Here is a 23,773-nt window from a genome sequence, read left to right as displayed (position 1 = left end):
TAATTCATAAGTTGTCATGGTAGGGCTAATTACATGAATGAGGATGATACTAATGGAAGTTAATTGGACAAAGTGGCCCAGGATAAAGTAAGACAGCGGTAAAAAGAAACTCAAGGATAGGCATAGGATAAGATGTGAAGCTGAAACCAAATCACAGGGAGTAATTTAGTTTATCCTGTACTTTACTTTTGAGGAGCGTTTTATATTCTTCAGTAAATCATTAATCACAGACATGCTTTTTTCATGAGATCATTATTATTGTGGGTCACGAAGCACTGTGAGCATTGTGTTATGTTGTGTTATGTCATGTGAATTTAGGTTGTGTTATGTTAATGGAATGTTAAACCTTAGTTTGCTATGTTACATTGTGTTATGTTAATGTTACATTACATTAATGTATGATATATAATACCCTATGGTATTGGGTTGCCATTTCTCATCCTTGATTCACACAAGACCTAACCTGTAGCCTTAATGATCCATTTACTTTATATATAACTGTAGATGTGGGTACCTTCTTGTACTATTTTTGGCATATACTGTATGAAAACTAATACATATTCACTATGAAAAGCTAGTTTTAAAATTGCATTTTTGCTTTCCAGATTGCATAAATGTTTCAAGTGACTTAACTTCACTCATCCGTAAATTAATCTATAGTCGCCCCCTCTCCGTGCTGTTGTGAATTATGTATGACCACATGCAACATGTGTGCCGTTAGTCATGCAGACGTACATGTTCCCACACTGTTTTTTTTTTTGTTTTTTTTTGCAGCACTCTTCTGCTTTTATAATATTTTCATTTGGCAGGATTCTGCCCTGTCAAGGACACACACTTGAACTAAATCGTGCGCACACAGTTTTGACAGTACAAGAAAGTGACAAGCACAGTCAAAGTCACAACCTTTATTGTACTCCTCTGACCAGTACATGCACTTTCACAATCCCAGACACTGCTCCCTTGCTCCTGTAAGCAGTGCTCCAAATCCTCCTCCACAAAATTCAGCATCATATTTTCCTTTTTGTCAGTTTTCCCTCCGTTTCTCTCTTTTTTCTTTTTTACTCATCAGCTCTCTTTTCTCTCAAATCCTCTTTTCTCCTTTTCTCTTTCCTGTCTCTGTTGTCTTCGTTAGTCTGTCTCGCATTGTACTGAAACAAGTTCCACCCTGATCCAGAACTCCTCCACGGCCTGAATCCATCGGCTTATCCTGTGCATGTGAGCGTGTGTGTGTGTGAGGAGTATGCAAAGATGCAGTGAGAGAAAACTGTATTCTTGAAATGGATTACGAGGAGGAGATAGAAGAAATTTTGAGTATGTGACCTCTTTTCCTGGCAGCCTGACAGAGTGCTTGGACTGGGTGGTCATTGCAAAGCACTCAGCCATCCATCGACTAAAGCCATTGATCTGCAAAATCCAATGACTCACTAGCTGCTCAGTATGCAGCCCACATACGAATACATGTAAATTTGACTGCTATGTATAAACAAGCCCGCATGCAGACACTGACAGCAAGGCCCGTAACCGTAATTACTGATTAATGTAATTACAGCCCACAAATTAAATGACTGTAATTGCTCCAGAATATCTAAAAGATTCACTCTCTTTTAGTGATTGCACTTAATGCAGATTACTAAACCTTATCCCCACATTGTAATTAAGAAAGCGAAATTGGAAAGTAAAAGGGGAATTAAAACAGTGGCTCCGTATTCCTTATTAAGACATGTGTTGCTGTTATTTATTTTTGGTCCACGACCGGACAAAATGTATTATGCAGGAAAGAGGAGTCAGGAAAAGGGCACAGAAATGTACTTTTTTGTCAGGGCAGGAGTCGTCTGACTTCTTATGATGAGCAGACTTTTTCTCATCCCTCACATCCTGTTCCCAATATATCCACTTGGTTGATGGCATGACCAGCCCATGGAAAATAAAGAGAGAGGCGCCAAGTTTACTGTAAATTCAACAAAATAGATAAGATGTGGATGTCAGTAAAGTTAGTTATGTAAGTTGTGTGTGTGTGTGTGTGTGTTGGATCAAAGAGAAAGATAAGGATAAGGAAACCAAGAATTTGCATGCAGTGAGTATCTCTAAAAGGTCTAAGCAGGCAAGCAGGCCAAGCTGCTCCAAGTTTAGCGTATTGTACAGTCAAGCCTACACAAGAGAAAAGAAGGCACAACTCACAGTTAATATAACCACTTTTCTATGCCAGGGTTTGTTTTTGGTTGAAAACGTATTTCCTACAGTATGATAACATTTAATAATATTTGTTTCGATCTTGCAGGGAAGCAAGGACAGAGTTGGTGATGTAAACATCTAAGTAGGGGATTATTGGCTGTGCTTGCATGTACGTTTATAGGGATTCATTAATAGCTCAATTGTCTTTAAATAACTGCCTGTAGATTGTGGTATTTGATTACAGCAGACTGCGTCTTTTCACACTCAATGTTTCCCTGCTTGGAGCCCGTGCCCTCTGAAATGCCCTCAGATTAATGATACACCTTGTACTCAGGTACAAAAATCTGGTCCTACTTGTACACATTCTTTTTTTTTGCAGAATCTATTCATCTTAGATAATACTGAAAGAAGAAAAGGTGTGTAGTAAGGAATTGCTCTTGGTCTCCATGTCAACAGTGAGTACTGACATGGTCTCCAAATGTCAAATCTTAAAGACCAACATTTGCAAAATGCCTGCTTAAATTTAATTTGAAACAGCAGAGTAAATTGTAATCTGTCATCAACCATAAAAAATACACCCTAAAAGAGTGGGAGATCAAATATTTTGTGAGACAGACCACAATGAAACAGATCAGTGGAACACTCTCAAGTCCAGAGACCTTCATCAATGAATACGTTTCTGAATTACATAAGACTTTATCAAAGTAAAAGAAGTGTGTCAAAGTACCTTTACTTCACTTATATTACCAGGAACTACACAGCCTACTCAAGCTTTGTGTTTCAGTGTTTATAGGGCATTTTTGTACTCAGAGATTTTTACACTAACTTCCACAATGAAAGCAATAAAGATTCAAGGAGAAAGTGCACCACTTGTAGGATGGTTTCATAACTACAGTTCTTTAGGTCTTAAATATTTGCTGAAAGGTCATTTTTGTTATCCCAAAGCACAATAAGGACATAATGGCATGAATCCATTATATATATATAGTTTAAAATTGCATTAGTGTTGTTTTTGTTGTGGGGCTGAATCTCTGTGAACATTTTCACTTGGAGAAACACAACAGGGCCATTGTCACTTCATCCGACATTTATTCTGTGAGCCTGTAAATCATTATTACTGATTCAAATAGTCTTATTTTAAGTAGTAGATATGTCAAATGAAACAAATGTTCTTTTAAATGAGCCCCATCATTGTTTATCAAAATCACTGGAAAGTGAGATGCAGCTTTTTGTATGCATTTGTTACAGTCAGGATACTGTTTCCATTGAAAATCAGAGCATTTCTCATGCCAGGAGTAATTTGCTGTAACTCTTCATTTTGCAATTATTGACAGAGCATGTCACATCATTAATTCAATGCATGTCAGGTGAATGCTGAAGATGGATTGAAAGGACAGTACTGAAGTCAGATTATGTTGAGGACATCAGTTTCATTCACCAGCCTGGATGAAACTGTGACCCTTTTATTTTCTAAACAACTTTGAGGAACATAACGAGCGACAGTGAACATAGCACAGGACACAAAAACATACAGATCGAGGTTTAATAATCAACACATTTATGTACAAAGCAAGCGATGTCATACTCAAATTACCAAAACAACAGATCCTAAAATGTCTTAACTTTCCTGTCATTAAAATAGCTAAAGACTAAGGGCATCAATTAACAGTTCAAGACTTACCGATATGGAACCAGGTCAGTATGGTTACACTTTAGTAAAACCTTCACAGATTTCTCCCACGGTTTTACAGCCCTGGGTGTGACGGGCCAACACAGAGGGGTTGATACAGAAAAAAATAACTGATCACTGCTAGTTTCTCCAAAAGCTCCAATCTCCTCCATCTTTCCTATAGTAGGAAAGTATCTGACTTAGACCTGTCAGTGCTAAGAAACCCCGGAGCTACCTCAGTGTGGTGTTTAAATCGAGAAGGACCTGTTGGGTTTGACGATGTTTGACCAACTTACACGTTTAGTTATCCAGAACAATTCTCTAGTTGTCTCTCAAATATTCTGCTGCAACATGTTCAGATATAAGGGTGTAGCTGTTTATTCAACACATTAATAAAAAAAAAAAAAAAAAAAAAAAAAGCTTCGAGACACAGACCCTGATTGTCTAATACACAAAAAATATCAATGGCACACTCCAGGAAAATGTGAAACTTCTTACATGAACTCATTAGTCACCATCTGAAGGTGCATGGTGGCCTCCAAAGAAAAACAACTTTATATTTAATCATGAAAAAGAGCTGAAGAAGAAAGGCAAAGGCCAAGACTAATTAAAAATGTTTGTTTTTAAAGGGTTCAGTCACATATGCCATTGAAGTAATTGTGACCTCTGTTTATTTCTCCTTAATCTTAGCAGGAAAATCATTCCTTTTGGTCTGTTGTTCAAGGTCCAGTCCATCTGCTAGTTAATGTGAATCTGGCAGGATCTGTTCTGTTGGCAAACTGTAAATATCAAGGACCCTCCGAGACGGGGGAAAAACACTTTCTTTTAGACATAGAGGCCAGCTTTTAACATGTTTGCACAGATTTGTTGTAAAATGCCATCATGACAATAAGGAGCAAGTGTGTATTATACGCGGGTATTTTTTTTTCTTTTTTACACAATATGTGGATTTGCTTTTTTAAAAATTGCATGAGAAGACAAGGATTGTAAAAACCGAGGCCAGTGAGATTTCCATTTCAGTCAACAGCAAACATGTTTCCCATTTGAAAAGGTAATCCAATCAATCAAATCGATCACCAGTTTATAGATTGATGATCTTGTATTAAAAAAGAGGGGGAGAAGGAAAAAAACAAAAAAAATCACACCCAGGGCTGTACTTAACGAATGATTTGTGAATAAAAGCGATTATCTTTTCTTTTCTTTTTTTCCCCCACAGCCAATAAATTCAGTGCCTCTTCCTCCTAGTCCCTCATCCTGTTCTAGGATTTACCCCATGGTCACTCTTGAACTGCAGCTCCGGGATCGAGAAAACAAATTACATGTGAGGATCTAGCAAAACGTTGCATTATTCGTTTATAAAACCAGGGAATTAGATCGAACTGAGGGGATACAGCAGAACAGGGAGTCATCCTCCACTTCAAACAGTCCTTTAAGAGAGGGGATTGAAGTTAAACAAACTTAGAGAAACTAATCTTTTACAAAAAAAAAAAAAAAACATGTTAGTTTGGTTTGTTTCCTCTTAAGTCATTAACACCAGTGTCTGCTTAAATGAGCAGCAACATTGAGGAGTTTTAGGTGAAAGTCACTACTCATACAGACTCATTCAACATTCGCACACACTCTCGCTCACTATTCATGACGTACAGTCAGACAACTGTACACGCGTGTCCAGTTCGTCAGTGGTTTCATGGGTGGCTGTTTCTTTCTCACAAACAGAAACACACTGGGGAGCTCGGAGGGGCAGTGGCTGGTATGGGTGCTCCTACATTTTTTTAAAATGTGACAACTTGGGTGAACTTTTTTTGGCGATTTATGCGGCTCAGTCGTCTCCTCTGGCTGCCATGGGAACTCCGGGAAGGGAAGGTCCTCCTATATAGCATCAGAAAAGAGAAAGTTATTCGAGTAATCCTTTGGGAAAAAATGATTTATATATTTGCAGTAACTAACGCTAAGTCAAAAAGCCGGTTTGGCTCATGTCCGTTAATGTCTGCAAGCTTTAACTTATCAAATATATTTAATGTGGAGTGGAGTTTTAATAACATACACAGCTTGCAATCATTGTAATGTGGGACCAGAGAACTTCAGGGTCACAAAGATTTGAGTTGGTGTGGGTCATTAAACTGATGAAAATGAGAAAACTAGAATAGAAAAAAACAAAAACCTTTCTAACAGTGAATGGCTGATTGTATTCTAACAAGTCACTGGCTTCATTAATCTTGAACATAAATGATGAAGGATGTGGGGGAGAAAAATTGATCATCAAAAAACAGTGTAACAGAAGGAGTGCCAGGCCAAATGGATGATGGAATGAAAACAAAGCCTGCGATGCAAAAAAGCTGAAACTAATAAAACAGATAGAGAAGGATTGGAAAATCTGTAATTACCATGAGAGCTGTAAGGGCTTAGCTTTCATCATCTGAGACGTGGGGTTTAGCAATAGCCATCTCCTCCTTGCTATTTGCAATCATCTTGCACTTCTACAAAACAGAGAAAAAAAAGCATAGGCACTAAGTTGGCACAGTTATGTACATAAGCAACAATAAAATACCCATCACTCACTTTGTAGTGTCACTTAATTAAACAATGGCTCGAGGAAAACAACAGTACACATACCTCAGTCAGCTCCTTGATGGTGTGTATGTTAGCTTGGTGAGTAACCTTCCTCTTTGCTTCCTCGATGTGGTCCAGGTTGAGGGTTGGTGCTGGGGGGGCAAGACTTGGGGGAGGCTTGTTGGTGATGGTAGGAAGTGGGGCTAGAGGAGGCATGGCAGCCAGGGCGCCCATGTTGGTCAAAGCAGCCGTCATTGTAGCTGCTGTCATGCTCGCCATAGCGGCACTCATGGTGATGTTGGACATACTGGGCATTCCTGGAATATTGGGTAGACCCATTGGACCCATGTTGGGCATATTCGGCATGTTGGGCATCCCCATGCCCATTGGGAGAGGTAAGGGCAGGGGTAAGGAGAGGGGGGCGGGAGATGGAGTGGGTAAAGGGAGCTGGAGGATGGCTTTCGGACGAAGACTCTCAGGAATGGGCACCCCTGCCTTAGCACACATGGCAGCAGCGTTAGCCTTGGCTATCTCCAGCAGCTGATCCTTGTCTAAAGAAAACAAAAAGATGGAAGAGGAGAAAGACAGTCAGAGAAGGGATTCCTACTAAATTTATAGGATGGATACAGCAGAAGTGAGAGGCAAAATCAAGCATACTAGCTGCATAGAACAAGATAAAATACAATTTAAAAACAGATCATTCATCCACTTAGCATAAATGTAACATCACTGTTTTAAGTGTTTGGAGATTAAAACTAGTTTGAATGTTTTACCCAGTTCAGTGAGCCGTGGAGGAGTCTTGCTGGGGCTGCGCCTTGTCCGGGACCCTGAGCGACGCTGTTTGCGGAGGATGAGCACCGGAGAGTGGCTGGGCTCCCTTTTCCACCTATCCCGTCTATCAAACGAACGACTGCGAAATACTGGCCGTCTCCCTCGACCCCTCGACCTAGACCTGCGTCTGTGATCAGTAGAACGCGACCGTGACCGCCTGCCTCTGTCTCCTGACCGAGACCTTTTCCTTCGGCCTGCAGAGCGGCTCTTTGATCGCTTGCTTCTGTCTGTGGACTTGGACCTCCTCCTTCCACGGGCGTTGGGTGAGCGAGTTCTTGAGCGCCTCTTGCGGGCTGGCGACTTGGACCGGCGGGCTCTGGCACGAGACTTGGAGATCGAACGCTTTCGCCGTGCGGCAGAGCGAGACCTTCTACGCCGTGCTGAACTTCGGGATACAGACCGTCGCTTCTTCCTCTCGGAGGGAGATATGGATTCTCTTTTTCTAACTGGAGACTTGGACCTGAGGAAAAATTAAGATGGTAAAGATAAAGACTCATTAATAAGCACAACTCTAGTAAATACTAAATACTGAGAAGTTTGAGGAATGAATGATAATATGCCTCTTGAGTCAGCATTTTATCGTAACATTGAATAACTTCACTAAGTGCTGTTTTGGGAGCATCAGAAAAGTCTTTCGGTAGGATTGGTTACACATACAAACACAAACCTAGAATGCTTAATCCTGGATTTAGACTTGGATGTTGATCGCCGAGGTGATGAAGTGGAGCGTGAAAGTTTCCTCTGTACCATTGGTGACAGCTGCTTCTTCTGCTCTCTTGGAGACGCTGAACCTGAGGAGCTTCTCGGGCGAGTCGGAGCCGTTTTAACTGGAGAGGTTGAGTCCTCTTCTTCATCTGAGCCCTCCGAACCATTGGACTTATTTGGGCCAGTCTCAGTCTCAGGCTCTCTGGAAGCGGACCTTGACCTGGAAACCTTCTGTTCATTGGATTGGATGGAGCTGGGACACTCTTTTAATGTCTTCTCATTGTTGGGAGAGAGCATCTGAAGCTGCAACGTTTCCAAAGTGCTCTTAGCCGGGGGGGTGGAGATTTCTGCTGAGGAGACGGGTTTCCACGAACCTGCATGTATTAAATGACAAAGGGCAATTAAAGTTTTAATGTTCCACTTATTACTTATTTATAAAATGTTTTTATTAAACAGCTTCACGGTTAAATAGATTTAAACATTTTTGGAGTAGATAGAAAACTGTTGAATGTCAATGGTCTGACCTGTTGAAAATCCCACACTTTCTCCAGCTGCCTTCCCGCCAACTGTTTGGTCTACCATCGGAGTGGGGAGCCCGCCAACTGTTTGGTCTACCATCGGAGTGGGGAGCCCGCCAACTGTTTGGTCTACCATCGGAGTGGGGAGCCCGCCAACTGTTTGGTCTACCATCGGAGTGGGGAGCCCGCCAACTGTTTGGTCTACCATCGGAGTGGGGAGCTTATTCTCTTTAACAGGTGAGGAAGATGCGGATCTGGCTGGAGAGGAGCTGTCAGAATGTCTATCACTTGAGTCTGACCTGGATTTAGATCTGTTCACGCCTGCAGAAACCGATTTAGACTTTGATCTTCTGCTCTTCCTCGGAGATTTGGACCTCCTCTTGCTCGGTAGCGGTGAACGGGACTTTGACTTACGCCTTCGAGACAATGAGCGGGATTTGGAGCGCTTGGCAGACCTCGGTGGAGAACGCTTTCTCCTGGCAGGAGATCGAGATCGCCTTCTAACTGGCGAACGTGATTTAGACCGTCGTCTTGAAGGAGGGGTTCTGGATTTGGTCCGCTTGCGAGGACTTCTAGACCTTGAGCGACGGTTTCGCTTAAGGACTACAACAGAACGCGATCGAGTCCGTCTGCTCCTGCGGAATGACCTGGAGCCTGAGCGTTTGGATCTGGGGGGAGGTGACCTCTTTCGCCGAGACAAGGACCGACTTCTAGAGCGCCTGCCTCCTGAACGCCTTGCTGGTGACCTGGAACGTCGAGCAGGCCGTCTTGTTCTTGAGTGGGAACGACGAGTTCTGGTGTCAGAGCGTGACCGTGAACGCCTTCCTACAGCACCGCCTCGTCTAAGTGAGCGGGACCTGGAGCGCCTTGTTCCTCCACGGGAACGCGACTCTGACCTTCGATTTCTCCTTGGAGAGCGAGATAGAGAGGGAGACCTGCGTCCACCACGTTTAGGAGATCGTGACGGTTTTCTTTTAGGAGATGGGGAACTTCTGCGTCGCTTTGGGGAAACAGACAACGAGCTTCTACGATACTTTGGAGACTTGGACTTCTTTAGAGGCTTTGACACCTTCTTCTTGGGGGTGAGGGAACGAGACGTGGAGCGTGATCGGCAGGTTGCTCTCTTGGGGGACTTCGGCGACAAGGAGAGAGACTTCCTCCTAGTTTTAGGGGATTGGGAACGGGAGAGTGAGCGGGACTGCTGTCGATTCTTCAGAGGACTTGTAGAAAGCTTTCCCTTTGAGGTTGACCGGGAATGGGTTCTTGACCGTTCTTCAATACCCGCTGCTGTTTGAGTCGCAGACTGCAGCCGGCTTGGTGTTGGTGAACGACTTTGACAAGAGTTGGACCTCTTAAAGTCTAGAACTCTTGATGGGGATGAAGATTGTGACCTTGGAGGATCACATTCCTTGACCTTTTCCCTCTGAATTTCATTAGCCTGATCATCTCTTGGGGTAGCACCTTCTTGTTTAGGGATTATATCAGGGAGTTCCTGTGTATGGCTGAAAGCACCGTCAGCATGGCAACCATCTGTCTTAAACTGATCTGTTGCAAGTTTTATTTCATCTTGGCCTGCAGGGGGCAACTTCATATCCTTTTCTAATTGACTGGTGTGAGCACCCTTCCCTCTGGCGGGGGATGCATCCATTTCTAGAATCTCCTCTTTCGCTTCAAGCAATTCAGATTTCTGCATGAGGACAGGAACCCCCTTCTCCTCCCCTCGTTTGCTTTTTGGAAGCAGTTTGGACATAGGGTCTTGGAGGTCAGATACTGCAGCGGAAGAGTGTTTCCCGTCACTGGCCCCTTTGACGCCTTCACCTTCCGAGTCAGAACCTGAAGCTGAGCTGCTTTCAGATTGAGTGGGAGATTGAGATTTCTTTTCCTGTTTTTCATCCTTCTTCTTCTTCTTCTTCTTTTTCTTGGCAGCGTGTCTTTTGTGTTTCTTGGATTTTGCATCTACCTCTACATCACCACGATCTAAAACAAAGAATGATGTTATTTAATTCAATACAGCAAACAACCACAGAGGCCTTTGTCATGACATTTTGAAAAATGTGTGTATTTGGGGGCGACATACCTGTAATTACATCCTTTTTACCCTCCTCCTTCAGTCCAGTATTATCTCCAGCTCCTGCGGCTGCCAATCTGGCACTACAAATACAAGAAAACAGACATTTTCAACCTTAAACCTACTCACATGACATTGAGGTTTATTCTTTACTTTTGTTGAGTAAGTAAGCAAAATTGCATTTTTGTATTAAATTAAATCCACATGAATTTAAATCTTAGTTCCTCTGACCTGGCTCTGGTGGTCCTGACAGGTCTCAGTGGTGGTGGTGGCTCTACATCTGACTCAGCACCGGATTCTGAACTACTTTCCTTCTCTCCTTTCTTCTTCCTCTTCTTCTTTTTGCTCTTGTGTTTTTTGTGCTTTTTGTTTTTCTTATGAGGTGGCTCATTTCCTTCCTTCAAATTTACGTCATCTTTCTCAGGAGCTTCTTCCTCACCTACAAAGGACAAACATCTTTTTAGACTGCAAAAGTAATATATAACCATAAAGTAGAAAGTAAAAGTATATAGGCTATTTGATTAGCAGTACACTTAAATTTATTTACATTATGAAAAGGCAGCAGTCTATTAAATGCTTTAGTGTTTATCAAAAAAAAGAGAAGAGGATTTTTTCTTTAATGGCATTCAATGGAAGAGTCATCCAAACATGTAGTCAATTCTGCACAACCATAAACACGTTTTCTATAGGTCTTAACATTCTTGTTAAAAATGTTAACTGTAGGAAACAGAAGTAAAAGACATGTCAGAAAATGATCATATGGGAAGAATACAGATCCCTTGTGTAATTTCCATCACTCACCTGAGGGAATGTGCACTGCACACTCCATTATGCCCCTGATTTTGTAACGGACCTCTTACAGTCACCGGTGTGCTGCTCCCGCACTCAACACTGGCAAAGAAAAACAAAAGTACCTTAACTGAGGCAACAACAGGTAAGAGTAAAGATTATATAGACATGGTAAGATATATTTGCAGGACAGCCTCAAAGGATAGCATGCTGTAGTTATATGGTCATGCCAGGAGTCGGGAGGGGTACAGGTGAGTATTTGTCTTTTGGCAAGCTTGGCAGTCATATTGGTAATCGAAGATAAACCGTAATGTGTGTTGTGATTCAGTTCAGATCATAAGCTCCTGACAGAGTGAAGCCAACCAAGTTAAGACAGCATTTAGATACGTCACATCCTGCATACAAAGAGATGTGCAGGGATTTCTTTATTGAAGTCATTGCAGGACATATAAAAGGTTGCAGGGAGATTTTTTTCCAGTGTATTTTAAAAATCAGTTCAAAGCAATGACTTTTGTAACTTCTTAAAAGGCGTTTATTAGCAGCTTCATAGTTACTATTCTGTACTTTTCGAATTTCAGAGAGCGCTGGACTGAGAGTTTAAGTGTATATCTATGATTACATGTTGATGTTATTGGTTTGGGGCCCACAGAAGAAAAAAAAAGGTTTGGTAACCTCTGGTTTACTCTGTCTGGTCTAAATGTTGATGTTTTCACCTTAATATACGATCATTTAGAAATAAATGTAAACTAAACCCTGCACCTCCACGGACATCATTTCACCTCAACACAGTCAACATGAACCAAGCTACAGTACACCTTTATGAGGTTAAAACACATGCAACAGCAACCTCACAGTTTACATACATCAAGTAACTTTTTTTTTTTTTTTAACCTTTTTCGGATTAATAAACTTGAGTTACATTCAGCTTTTGTAATCGAAAATGTTTTTTTCTTAAATGAACAAGGTCAGGGGATTCATTCATTTACCAGTGAACACATTGGCGCGTTAGTTAGCTGATGCTAAAATGAGCTCTACTCGGTGCGGTTGTCAACATGGTATGTCTTTTATTGAAGTAGCTTTTATAAATCTTTAGTTCAAGATCTCTTAAAACGTTAAACACAGTGACCTGATTAACAAAACCTGTCTTAATGTAAACTTAATGTTCAGTGAGAACAGTAAAACAGTAAAAAAAAAAAAAAAAAAAAGTAAAGTTTGCAGCCGTAGCACAGCATCCATTGACATGTTAGATAATGATGATCACAGCCGGGCCTCCTTGGATCTCATCAAACCTTCAATAACACATCAATGCAGCCTGTAATAGTTCAACTTTAAAGTACGACTGAAGGAATTACATGTTTACTTAAAATTTACAGCTGATTGTTTTGCACTACTCTGACTTGAACAAGTGTGTTAAAACTCAAACATGCTTATTTTAAGCTGAGGCCTGAGCGGCAAACAAACCAGCAGCCCGTCTGAAGCCTGCACAGCAGAGCTAGCTCAGTTAGCATGCTCGCAGCGCTTTAACTATCAAGGTTTGCTAAGTATGCTAGATACTACGACAACAATAGGACCGTTAGCTAAACACTGCAGTCCGTACTTAAACATGTAATTACCCAGTTTCTCTCCAGCGGCTTTCAGTTATGTATCGAAAACAGCAGATTGAAGCAATTTTGCGATGTATTTAATCAAAGAGTCGATCAATGTGCTAACCGCTCACGTTAGCCTGCTGCTACCCGATCCGCCATGATTGAGGAAAGGTCTCCCGGCATGCCATGCTTCGCTGTTTGAATGGCGGCGTCAGCGTCTCCTAGACAACTCTGTACTCAATGGTAACGATCCAAAGACTAGATAATGGCCAATCATTTCTTCTTTGGAAAAACACATACATCAAGGGAATATTTATTCCGCCATAAATAATGCCTATTTGTTCTACTTTAATTACATACCGCTTTCAAATTCCCCATATAGCCTACTGACTAATCTCACATTGTCTGAACTCTGACTCAGAGACAGCAGGAGTTTCATTAAATCACATTTAATATCTATACATGCGGAACACTCCGATACGACAGGAGGCGATATGCCACTCAACGATTAGAGGAGCGCCCGCCATAAAAACGGAAAGAAAAGGTAGAAGAAGGATTCAGGACCGGAAGTGTTGTTGTACCTTACAAATAAACACTGCGCCTTTACAAAACTATCACCAGTCTGTGCCATGTGTTAACTTGAGAACTCTTTATCATTACAAAGACATGAAGAAAAGATTTAACATCAACTTGGACGACTCAGCGTTCACCAAAGAAAGGACACCGGTCGGTTTTTAGCTAGAATTTACACTAACTTTCCAGCATACTGTAATTGCAAATCAAGTTTAAAAATAACCTGCTTACTTCAAGACATGGGTGTTTTGCATTATTTATTTCATAATTTTCGACTCTCGGTCTAACAGGATTTCCATGTGATTGTATGTGTATTTCAGCCAAAGCCGCAGTTTCAGTCTTCATTAAAAGGAGGACAAAACGCTTCAGCTTCAGCAACGACTTCTTCTGAGCCTGTGGAGCAGCCTCTGTCATATGCAGACTATGTCGTCCAAAGTAAACGTAACCTCTCTGCCCCTCCTCAGAGACGGGGCTCTTCAAACGTGCCCACTGATAGTGCTCATGTCACCAATCTGAATCAAGCAGAGGATTCAGGAGGATGTGACCCTGCTCATGACTTTTCTAGAACGACAGAAGGCGGGTCTGAAGCAGTTAAAGAGACAATTATGGCTGGTACACACCAAAGCGAAGGGAATCTACAAGGGTCAGATCCAAGTCTTAACAGTGGTCCAAAGCAAATTGGATCAGGTAGCAGCATTATTGTCAGCCCTCGACAGGTATGATCCTTTAGGTGTCAGAGGATATTGTTTTTGAAGGAACCCCATTTAATCCATAAAACCATCTCTATACCTTCTTGTGCCTATTCAGAGTGACATAACACATCATAAAATTGCTTTGCAATATATATTTTGGCCCACTGAAGCTTTACAGGGTTGGATTATTTCCTCACAAGTTTGTTACAGGGTCAGTGTTTTTACACGTGTGAGATTGCTTGCTCTTACACATGATATCTGAAATGTTTATTTTTCCCTTCAGAGGGGAAATCCTATTCTGAAGTTTGTGAGGAGTGTTCCATGGGAGTTTGGAGATGTAGTACCAGACTACGTTTTAGGCTTGACAACTTGCGCTCTTTTCCTCAGGTGAAGTTTGCGCCTAAAGTCTAGTGTGTGTGATGCATGCTGAATGAAGAACAAGTGATTGCATGGATATGTGGAGGACTGTCCTGCAGTTGTCCCAACAAAATGTTGTTCTAATCTATACTTTTTCTCTATAAGTGAAATGTTTGTGTATATATTTGGTGTGCAAACATGACTATATGCACTCTATTTCTAATGTATTAAATTGTGTCTGTTGTGTTCTCTGTTTGTTGGGTTGTAGTCTGAGGTATCACAATCTGAATCCAAACTACGTTCATGACCGTCTCAAACAGCTCGGACAGAATTTTACTCTACGAGTGTTACTAGTACAAGTAGATGTGGTAAGTAAGTGTAAGGGTTAAAGCTTTACAGATAATTGTTAGGTTTCTCTCTGACTTTGTTTCTCTTCTCAGAAAGATCCTCATCATGCGTTAAAGGAGCTGGCTCGTATTTGCATCATGGCTGACTGCACGCTCATCTTGGCCTGGAGGTGAGAACTCCAGAACTGAACCGTTTGTGAGTGGACACGGAAACAGAGCAGAGTAGCTTTTAAATGCTCACCATCCTGGCTGTTTGAGACATGGATTGATTAAAAGGGATACTTCACCCGTTGGAATTTACTGACTTACCGACTTGAAGTCAGAATCATTTAGTTTTGTTAATGTTAACTTATTGCACATTAACTCAAATATAACTTTTGACATTATCATTTCACTGATCTTCATGGTAGGCTCCTTTTCAGAAAAGAATTAAGGAGCTTTCCTATCTCAGGGGGAAGATGAGGGTTGGATGCACAACAATTCAAAAATACTGCCAGGTTTCTAATGATACAAAGCTTAATGCAAATGGGTGAAGTATCCCTTTTAAGTGTATTTTTAAAGTATTAGATTAAGATATTAAAGGTGAAGATATTTATGTATATCGAGTAGAGGGGTAGTGGGTACAGGTGGTGATGTATTTATTTAACTCAAAACTTGTTTTGTTTTTTTATTTTATTGCATTTTTTACTAGTGTATGTCATTTCATACTTTTAAGCATCTCATTTAAAACACTATAATGCATAAAACGCTCATTTAATCTTTTGTGTTGATCTGGGAACACTGAATCATATAGTTACTGGAACCATACAATATTAATTTAAATTAACTTCTTTTGGAAATTCATTGTTTTTGTTTGTTTAACAGTCCAGAGGAGGCAGGCCGTTACCTGGAAACATACAAGTCATATGAAAAGAAGCCTGCAGACGTACTGAAGGAGCAAGTTGAGAAAGACTATCTGTCAAAGGTGTGTAAATTCTTCTTCTTCTTTTTTTTCATTATTTAGAGGTTCAGTGATATTTCTAATGTGATATTTTGTTTTCATAATAGGATTTGTCAAAATGTATCATCCTTATTGAAGTGTTTTGCTTAAAGGTTACAGATTGCCTGACCACTGTGAAGTCAATAAACAAGACTGATGCCATAACCTTGTTATCAACTTTCTCAGTGAGTATCTGTGTGGATGCAGAGACATTTCCACAGGCTGATTTGATCGTACTCTCCACATCACATGTGTTATACTATTTAAAGTAGTAATAGACTCAGAGGGAGTGATCTGAGATTATAAATGCCTTTCTTTATACAGTCTGTGGAAGGAATCATCAATGCATCTAAAGAAGACTTGGTTCTCTGTCCGGGCCTTGGACCACAAAAAGTGAGTACAAATGCAGTACATGACCAACGTGACGAAAGTGAATGAAAGCTGGTAAAATTTCTTAAATGACAACGATGAAATTTTGTTATTTCAGGCAAAGCGGCTCCACGACGTGCTGCATAAGCCCTTCCTCAAGTCGAAGACAAAATACAGCTGAAACTCACCATCAAGACTGATATGACTGTTCATGATGAACAAAAACGATTCTAAACTCTTCATCTACTTGTTTACTCTCAGGAAGTGTGACTTGTTTGTTAGATATGAACTCGTCTATTGTTAGTGCTACACATTAATTCTGTTATTGTAGAATGGTTGTGTGATACTGTCTGTTCATTGTTGAATATATTTTTCTATGAAAATAAACCTTTGTAATATATCATCTGTAGTTTTGTCTTTTTTGTTTCTGTTGGTTTACATTGGAATACATATTTTGATGAGTTCTGCTTCTGTATATCAATTACTACGGAAAAACTACTTCAAAACACCTGTTGTGTACAGCATGTTTTGTTTTGTTTTTTTTACTGTGTTTTGTGTGTATGAGGAAAATGTCAAAGGAACGTCACTTCTGTGCTGCCTTCAGGTACTCCTCTGAAATATACTTCAAAGTAACGTTTTGGGACCACTTTATTATTTCCGACAGCACTTGAAGACATCGTCTTGACGTCAAAACAGGAAGTCCTCTTGCTGGACTTGGAGTAGATGTTTTACCGCTCATGACACACGTATAAGTACATATACATCTTTTGGTTAAGCCGGTGTACCTGGCTTGTCGAAGCAATCGCTGCAAGCCATGCAGACTGAAAAAGAAGGCGAGGATGACGCATCTCCTGTGGAGTATGTTGCCCTGTCTGATTTCACTGGAGGTGGTAGCGACCAGGTTGGAGACCCGCACGGCGTCTCGTAACTGCATACTTATAAAGTCACAAGTTCAAGTCGAGAAAGCTAGATCTAACTATTTTTCGTACTTTGCCTTTTCCCACCAGCTTAGTTTCAGAAAGGGGGACAGACTGCTCGTACACCTCAAGCCTTCATCAGAGTGGTGGTGGGCAGAGCTGCACCAGATCAATGGTTATGTCCCTGCCAGCTACTTGCGCAGTGCTGCCGCCGAGGAGGAGGAGGAGGAGGAGGAGGAGGAGGAGGAGGAAGACATCTGTCCGGAGGACCCATGGCAAGACGAAGAATACTTTGGCAGCTATGGGACACTGGTTTGGCACTTAAAGACACCCAGAAGTCTTGCAGTTTTAGTTTATAGCTTATTGTAGGACTTGAGAAATAGGTAGTGCAATAAGTTTGTCATAATGATCACAACTTTTCAAAGTTGTCATCTAAATGTAACACCGTTACTAAAAGACTCATTCGGGTTAAAAAAGAAGAAGAAAGAAATGGAAACCAAGTATTTAAGTATCGTTGTTGTGATTGTTTTAGTAAAGTAATAATTTGACATGATCTTGATCATAGTCTGTGTGAGATAGTGAATTAAATAAAATCTTGAGGCATGCTTCAGATATAATTGTCAGTCATTGTAAGTTATGTGCGTACATTTTAAATCACAACCAGGAAATATTGGAAATCTTTTTTTCTGATTTATCTGAAGTGAACTGATCTGTTTGTTTGTTTGTTTGTTTTTTACATACAGAGGCTTCACTTGGAGATGTTGTCAGACAAGAGCCGCACTGAGGCGTACCGGCAGGTTATTCTCAACAACAGTGCCTCACTGAAGAATAAGGTGGTGATGGACCTCGGCTGTGGGACTGGTATCATCAGCCTGTTCTGCGCTCAGCTGGCACAACCCTCATTGGTAATGTGAACACAATGGCTCCAGGTCTAACTCTCACATGCTGCTCTTTATGTAGGTTCTTCTGCGGTAGTGCATTACCAATATTTTTTACCTAGAATATTTGTTACAGTTAAGAGCTTATTACATCAACATCCACACTAACTCTTCTTTTTACTCCTTAGTTTAAGGTGTTTAAAAACTTTTGTTTACTTCTACTCCCATCTACTGGTGAGTCAGTGCAGCCACATGATATACTCAGCACACTGTACCTGTACAAGTGTTTTTGTGTTGTTGTAGGTGTATGCTGTGGAAGCGAGCTCCATGGCGGATTACACCCGACAACTGGTGAAGCAAAATGGCAGTGAGGAGGTGGTCTCTGTGCTCCAGGCACGAGCAGAGGAGATCGAGCTACCTGAGCAGGTGGATGTCTTGGTGTCTGAGTGGATGGGAAACTGCCTGCTGGTAATTATGACACAAAATTGAAAATAATGATTTGAGGTTATGTGCAAAGATTCTTACTTGAATGCTTTATTCAAATATATGTTCAGCTTTATTAGACGTCGTCTTGTTTGTTTCTCCTTCTTCCGGTATAGTTTGAGTTCATGGTTGAGTCAGTTCTGCTGGCCAGGGACCGCTGGCTCAGGGAAGGTGGCGTCATGTGGCCCTCTTCTGCTGCCCTCAGCCTGGTGCCATGTCAGGCCCACAACTATTATGATGAGAAAATGGCCTTCTGGGAGCGACCCTACGGCCTGGACTTCACTCCTCTTCAGTAAGGGTTGTTAAGCTGGTCACCTTTTTAGTAGATTTTATCCTCTCTCTCTTGTTTCTTTTTACGTAGATTTTCTGCAGTTCACAAAATCACTTTTTATATATCATTAGTAATCGAAGTAATACAACAAAAGATCTTTATAGATGTTGATTTCAGAAGAAGTCATTGAAACGTTTTGTGTGATGATTTTTGAGATGCCAAGGAGTGATGCTGTATTTATGTTTTTGAATATTTATTTTTGGGCTCTTTAGTGGGCAGAGTCAGAAATCAAGGACAGAGAGACAGGAGGGAACGACATGCGAGAAAGGAGCCGAGCCACAGGTTGAATTTGAACCTGTGGCTGTGCACCAGCGCCTGTGATGCTGTTTTTTCGTGTTAGTTTACATTAATCGAGAGGAAGATGTGTGACCGTTAAAGTAGAAGCTCCTATTATGGTTACCACATAAGTGAATATGTAACATTTTCAATGGAATTCAAACTTGACGATGTGTCACATTGAGCAACACATTTCTATGCTAACCATGTTAGCCCCAAAATGACTCCTGAGAGCAGTGTTCATTTCAGACTTTCATCTGATGATTCAGTAAAATAAAAACAGTTCCGATGAAAACACTGTGCACTTGGCTACGCGTTAAAGGAAGCCGGCTCTCGCTGCAAGCCAAATCTACCTACAGGTACAAATAAAGTTACCTTACCTTATGTGTTTGTTCTGCATTACTCCGCTGTAACTGTGTTTTAAGAAAACATCCAAAATGTTTGAACTACTGGTATCTTAAGCAGCAAATACAGGAGGGAATATAGTTATATGTTGCCCCAAAATAGTTAATTAGTAATAACCCCATAGTTTGACTCTCCTTCAATTTCTCTGTTCATTTTTACCATACCATCATTATTTTACCATAGAATAGCAAATTACTCATCAAATAAAGTGACTAATCTGCACGTGGCAGAGAAACCTGGATGAGGTCTCCAAGATATCTTAAAACCCTCTAACTGTCTTTATCAGCACACAAGTGTGAAATTACTGGAGTTTAACATTAAAAAGGGCTCCACATTCTGATGCACGTGTACAAAGAGATATGAAAGTTGGATCCTGACATACCGGTCAAACAGGCAAAAACAAATTGCGTTGAGAAAGAAAAGCTGCACATGCACAGAGATGACATTCAAAGGACAATTTAGAGATTCAACTAGATGAGGGAATTAACCAAACACAGGTTCATAATAAATACTGCTGACCAACATTTATATTAAAACAGGCTACATCTGACTATGAATTAAATTATGTTTAAACGTTCTGTCCTTATTAGTATGTGTTCATAACTCCATTTCTCCTGTTCTTTCTCAAGTTACATAAGTCTGTAGCAGCATCCTCGTTTACAGATGGCTTCAAGTTTCGTTTCATGTCTCTGCAGGCCCTTGGCACAGCAGGAGTTCTTTACCAAGCCAAAGTTCAGCCACATCATTGAGCTGGCCGACTGCCTCTCCACTCACTGTGACGTCATCTGCCTGGATATGTACACTCTGCAAATCAAAGACCTGGAGGTACTGTGGGCGTGTGCGTTTTTACAATAGACATTGCTCAGTTCGGTTGGGTTTGGATTTGTAAGTAACGTTAGTCTCTCCTTTCATTTCTCAGGAAATAAAGGGTCGGTTTCAGTTTCGTGTGGAGAAGCCCGGTGTTTTTCACGGATTCGCCACCTGGTTTACGGCTCATTTTGAGAGTCTGGAGACAGGAAGTCCAACAGTGGAGCTGAACACGGGGCCTCACTTCGAGTAAAACTTAGAAGAATCCAAAGAAACAACTTAGTTGACAGTTAGAACATAAATAAAGGATAGTTTATTCAGTGACAGCAGTGCAATTTTTACATTCTTACACATATAATTCAGTAATTAAAATGAGAGAGCCAGACATATCAAAACTTTAGACCTTATAACAAATGCCTTTCAACGTTTCAAAAAGTCAAAACCTTCACTGCATAATGATTTTTAAAATTCCTCTTTAGGCCTACACACTGGAAGCAGACTCTCTTCATGCTAGACAACCCAGTAAGCGTGTGTGCAGGGGACTCCATCAGAGGAAGCATTGTGCTGCAAAGGAACCCCGTATGGAGACGCCATATGACCATTACCCTGCACTGGAACATTAACGGCAGCACAGAGGAAACAGAAAACTGCAAGGCAAGCATCTCCTCTACCCTCTTTTTTTTTTTATTTTTTTAACTGTAATCAGTGAAGCATTGATCTCATCCGATCACACTTTGATACATGTTTCATCGTTTGCAATGTGACAGTTTTATAAATAGTCCTGACTTGACCTCTCAGTTTACTGGTCTTTTTTCTCTCTCTGTCCATAGGTCGGTACAAAGAGTTTCCCAATGTGGAGGTGACAGACGCTTCATCTGCGTGAGGAGATGCAGAAATGTATTTTCTATTCCGGTCTGGGTCAGTGAGGTATCGACTGCGAGGTGCTGCTGAATACAGTGTGACCGTTGTGTTTCAGTGACAGTCTAGTAAGGCCCATCTGGCAGGACATTACAGCGTCAAGCCTTACATTACAACCATAGCAGATTCAGCATGACATAAGCACTGTTAAAAAAAGGAGATGAACACAGAAGTTACCTGCAAAAAAGTATTTTGGGAGCATTGCTGTAATTTTGACACAAAAGCTAACTGGGCAAGGAGGCAAGAAAATGAAGAAATGGCATTATTGTTCTCACAACAGAAAACAGCAGCTTGTTGTTGTCAAATATTTGTCTCAAAGTGCAACAAAATAAATATCCCACACTTTTATCTTCATTTTACTAATTACGCTTTTTTTTTTTGACAAAATGAATTGTATTTACATTGTTTGTACACATGCTTTAAATGTCAAAAGACTTGAATTTAAAAAATGACAAAACTTTTCATAATATTCAGAGACCTATAACCACGCGACATGTTTCACCTAATCACCTCGTGAAGTTCAATGTACATTAAATACACAATTTAAGTGTGTTCAAAGATAAATAATAATTTGATGCAATTATGAGAATAAAACTACAACCTTTTCAGAATAATTTATCTACAAATGAGCTTTTTGTCCCTTTCTGTTATAATTTGTAAACAAGATTTCCTTCTGTGTTACCTCTGAACTACAGCTGAACTATTATTTTTAAAAGACATTAAATGTGAGAGAACGTGACTTTCCTCTGTCCCTCCTCTTGCTCAAGGCTCTGTTTTTATCTTTGCTTTTGCTCTGGAGCGCGTGTTCACCTCTGAGGACAGAGGTGGAGGGGATAAGGACTCTGGAGAAGAAGGCCTGGAGAGCGGGACAAAGAGAGGAGGTTTAACAACTTTCTCTTTCACTTTGTTTTTATCCCTTTTCTGCCTCAAGTGTTTGTCACAGTGATTCACAAATGTATCCAGCTTGACAAAGGTTTTGTTGCACACTTTGCAGTGATAAGGCCTTTGTCCTTTGTTGAGGCGAATGTGCAGCCTTATGTATGATGATCGTACGAAGGTGCGGCAACAGACGCCACACTTCAGATCCTCTGAGCTACTTTGTGTCTGCTGGGGCTGAGTGATCGCTGATGCTGGTGCTGGTGCTGGTGCTGATTTGGCCTTCCCAGACGACTCTTGTGCCTTGTGAGTTAGCAGTGCGGACAAATGCCGAAAACCCTCACCACACTGCTCGCACTTGTATGGCCGCTCTCCTGTGTGCAGGCGCACATGTGCAAGGAGCCCGGCCTTCTGTGTGAACGACTTGTCACAGTAGGTGCATTTGAAGGGCTTCTCGCCAGTGTGTAGCCGACGGTGGGTCTTCAGGTGTGACGCACGGCCAAAGGTCTTGCCACACTCTGGGCATTTAAACGGCCTGTCCCCGCTGTGGATTAACTTGTGTGCCATCAGGTGGGATGACTGATGGAAGTACTTCCCGCAGGTGCTACATCTAAACTTCCTCTCTTTATTGTGAGAGGAAAGGTGAAGGGTCAGATGGGCAGACGATATGAACGTTTTGGAGCAGACGCTGCAGCTGTGAGGATCCAGGCGCATGCGCCGGTGTGGGCGTCGACCATTGGGCAGGCTGCTTCCTTCCTTACAGGATTGACACTTTGAAGGGCTGTCTGATCTGTGCATGTTCTGCTGTGCAGGAGGGCCCACCTTTGAATCACTATCAGAGTCGGGCTGTGGCTGGCTGAAACTGCATCCACAGTCCGAGCACCGCACAGTCTGTTGTCCTTCATCACTGGATTTATCCAACATGGTGGCTAACTGCTACCCGAGGGAGGGGGGTGGGGTTTTCATACTTGGAGGCATCGGATCATCTGAAAGTGACAATTGTAGCTGAGAGAAAATGCATAGTAGCATAGCTAGATATCATCAGCTACATCACTGAAACAAAGGCCCATGGATTATCTTTTTTTTTTTTTACTCATTACTGACTTCAAACGGTGATCAGTTTACGATCGTAAAAAGCACAGGACTAATGACATGACAGAAAAATCACAACACGACATCTTATGAACCTAACAAACTAGCCGAGCAAACAGCTGAATCGTAGGCCTGAGTTCGCCCTACGAGGATGCGATTTACAACAGATTAGAAACAAAGACTTCACATACCGTGTTCATTCTTTCTAAGAAAGGCTCGCACTATTTAAAACCCGTCATCTTGTAAAACATGTTTTACAGCCAGATAACAACAAACGGAGGGACAAGTCTGCAGACTCGCGTTTGATCTGCAGCTGCAGCCTGTGTTGTTCCTGCAGGAGGAGGCTGCTCTCTCTGTCAGTGCAGAGCTGCAGCAGCATCTAGCGAGTGGCGGAATAACTGTAATATAATATTTACATCATGTCAGTGGCCGTTAAACTCCAGAGGATTACTGGAAACTGCATGTTCAATATAGGATGCATCTGACTGATATATTTTCTACGTGTTCCTCTTCTGCTGGGTGCAACATGCATTTTATTCATTACAATAAAATCTTTTCTGTTTGTTTTTTTTGTGATTACTTATT

The 23,773-nt window shown here is 41.3% G+C and overlaps 4 protein-coding genes across 7 annotated transcripts; 2 read left to right on the top strand and 2 right to left on the bottom strand.

The window, feature by feature from the left end:
* Positions 1-3,701: 3,701 nt before the first annotated feature.
* Positions 3,702-13,120, bottom strand: sona (SON DNA and RNA binding protein a). 2 transcript variants are annotated; one of them, XM_079357295.1, is made up of 10 exons: positions 13,020-13,120; positions 11,315-11,404; positions 10,745-10,952; positions 10,523-10,596; positions 8,452-10,422; positions 7,890-8,301; positions 7,165-7,682; positions 6,455-6,942; positions 6,226-6,318; positions 3,702-5,710 (listed from the first exon to the last, which is right to left on the bottom strand). In XM_079357295.1, the coding sequence occupies exons 2-9, from the start codon at positions 11,340-11,342 to the stop codon at positions 6,244-6,246; spliced, it is 3,774 nt and encodes a 1,257-aa protein (XP_079213421.1). In that variant the 5' UTR covers positions 11,343-11,404; positions 13,020-13,120; the 3' UTR covers positions 3,702-5,710; positions 6,226-6,243. The 2 variants fall into 2 exon arrangements, with proteins under 2 accessions (XP_079213421.1, XP_079213420.1); XM_079357294.1 differs by having other exon boundaries at positions 12,916-13,093.
* Positions 13,121-13,350: 230 nt separating this feature from the next.
* Positions 13,351-16,605, top strand: ercc1 (excision repair cross-complementation group 1; the record flags this gene model as incomplete). Its single annotated transcript, XM_079357296.1, has 9 exons — positions 13,351-13,614; positions 13,782-14,177; positions 14,437-14,540; positions 14,779-14,878; positions 14,951-15,027; positions 15,722-15,821; positions 15,950-16,021; positions 16,161-16,229; positions 16,324-16,605. The coding sequence occupies 9 exons, from the start codon at positions 13,351-13,353 to the stop codon at positions 16,384-16,386; spliced, it is 1,245 nt and encodes a 414-aa protein (XP_079213422.1). The 3' UTR covers positions 16,387-16,605.
* A 221-nt stretch (positions 16,606-16,826) lies between these two features.
* Positions 16,827-21,959, top strand: prmt2 (protein arginine methyltransferase 2). Of its 3 annotated transcripts, XM_079357478.1 has the most exons (9): positions 16,827-17,106; positions 17,213-17,434; positions 17,866-18,027; positions 18,304-18,468; positions 18,600-18,775; positions 20,191-20,320; positions 20,415-20,551; positions 20,782-20,956; positions 21,133-21,959. In XM_079357478.1, the coding sequence occupies exons 1-9, from the start codon at positions 17,020-17,022 to the stop codon at positions 21,163-21,165; spliced, it is 1,287 nt and encodes a 428-aa protein (XP_079213604.1). In that variant the 5' UTR covers positions 16,827-17,019; the 3' UTR covers positions 21,166-21,959. The 3 variants fall into 3 exon arrangements, with proteins under 3 accessions (XP_079213604.1, XP_079213603.1, XP_079213605.1); XM_079357477.1 differs by having other exon boundaries at positions 16,827-17,434; XM_079357479.1 differs by lacking the exon at positions 20,415-20,551 and having other exon boundaries at positions 16,827-17,434.
* Positions 21,960-21,982: 23 nt separating this feature from the next.
* On the bottom strand, positions 21,983-23,513 carry LOC306832640 (uncharacterized protein; the record flags this gene model as incomplete). The annotated part of the gene is made up of 2 exons (XM_079357480.1): positions 23,380-23,513; positions 21,983-23,082 (listed from the first exon to the last, which is right to left on the bottom strand). The coding sequence occupies exon 2, from the start codon at positions 23,018-23,020 to the stop codon at positions 21,983-21,985; it is 1,038 nt and encodes a 345-aa protein (XP_079213606.1). The 5' UTR covers positions 23,021-23,082; positions 23,380-23,513.
* Between the last annotated feature and the right edge of the window lie 260 nt (positions 23,514-23,773).

Source organism: Symphodus melops (assembly GCF_947650265.1).
Source record: "Symphodus melops genome assembly, chromosome: 12".
Classification (NCBI taxonomy): domain Eukaryota; kingdom Metazoa; phylum Chordata; class Actinopteri; order Labriformes; family Labridae; genus Symphodus; species Symphodus melops.
Note: the sequence above shows the minus strand (reverse complement) of the source record. Positions and strands in the feature narration are given on the sequence as shown.

What these genes read in the sequence shown, in the direction of transcription:
- sona (XM_079357295.1), bottom strand. Translation starts at nt 11,342, where the DNA reads ATGGAGTGTGCAGTGCACATTCCCTCAG. An exon ending in TAAAAAGGATGTAATTACAG is followed by an intron (nt 10,423 to 10,522) that starts GTATGTCGCCCC and finishes TCTTTGTTTTAG; the next exon opens with ATCGTGGTGATGTAGAGGTA. An exon ending in CCATCAAGGAGCTGACTGAG is followed by an intron (nt 6,319 to 6,454) that starts GTATGTGTACTG and finishes TCTGTTTTGTAG; the next exon opens with AAGTGCAAGATGATTGCAAA.
- prmt2 (XM_079357477.1), top strand. Translation starts at nt 17,045, where the DNA reads ATGACGCATCTCCTGTGGAGTATGTTGCCCTGTCTGATTTCACTGGAG. An exon ending in TTGGCAGCTATGGGACACTG is followed by an intron (nt 17,435 to 17,865) that starts GTTTGGCACTTA and finishes TTTTACATACAG; the next exon opens with AGGCTTCACTTGGAGATGTT. An exon ending in TGCAAATCAAAGACCTGGAG is followed by an intron (nt 20,321 to 20,414) that starts GTACTGTGGGCG and finishes TTCATTTCTCAG; the next exon opens with GAAATAAAGGGTCGGTTTCA.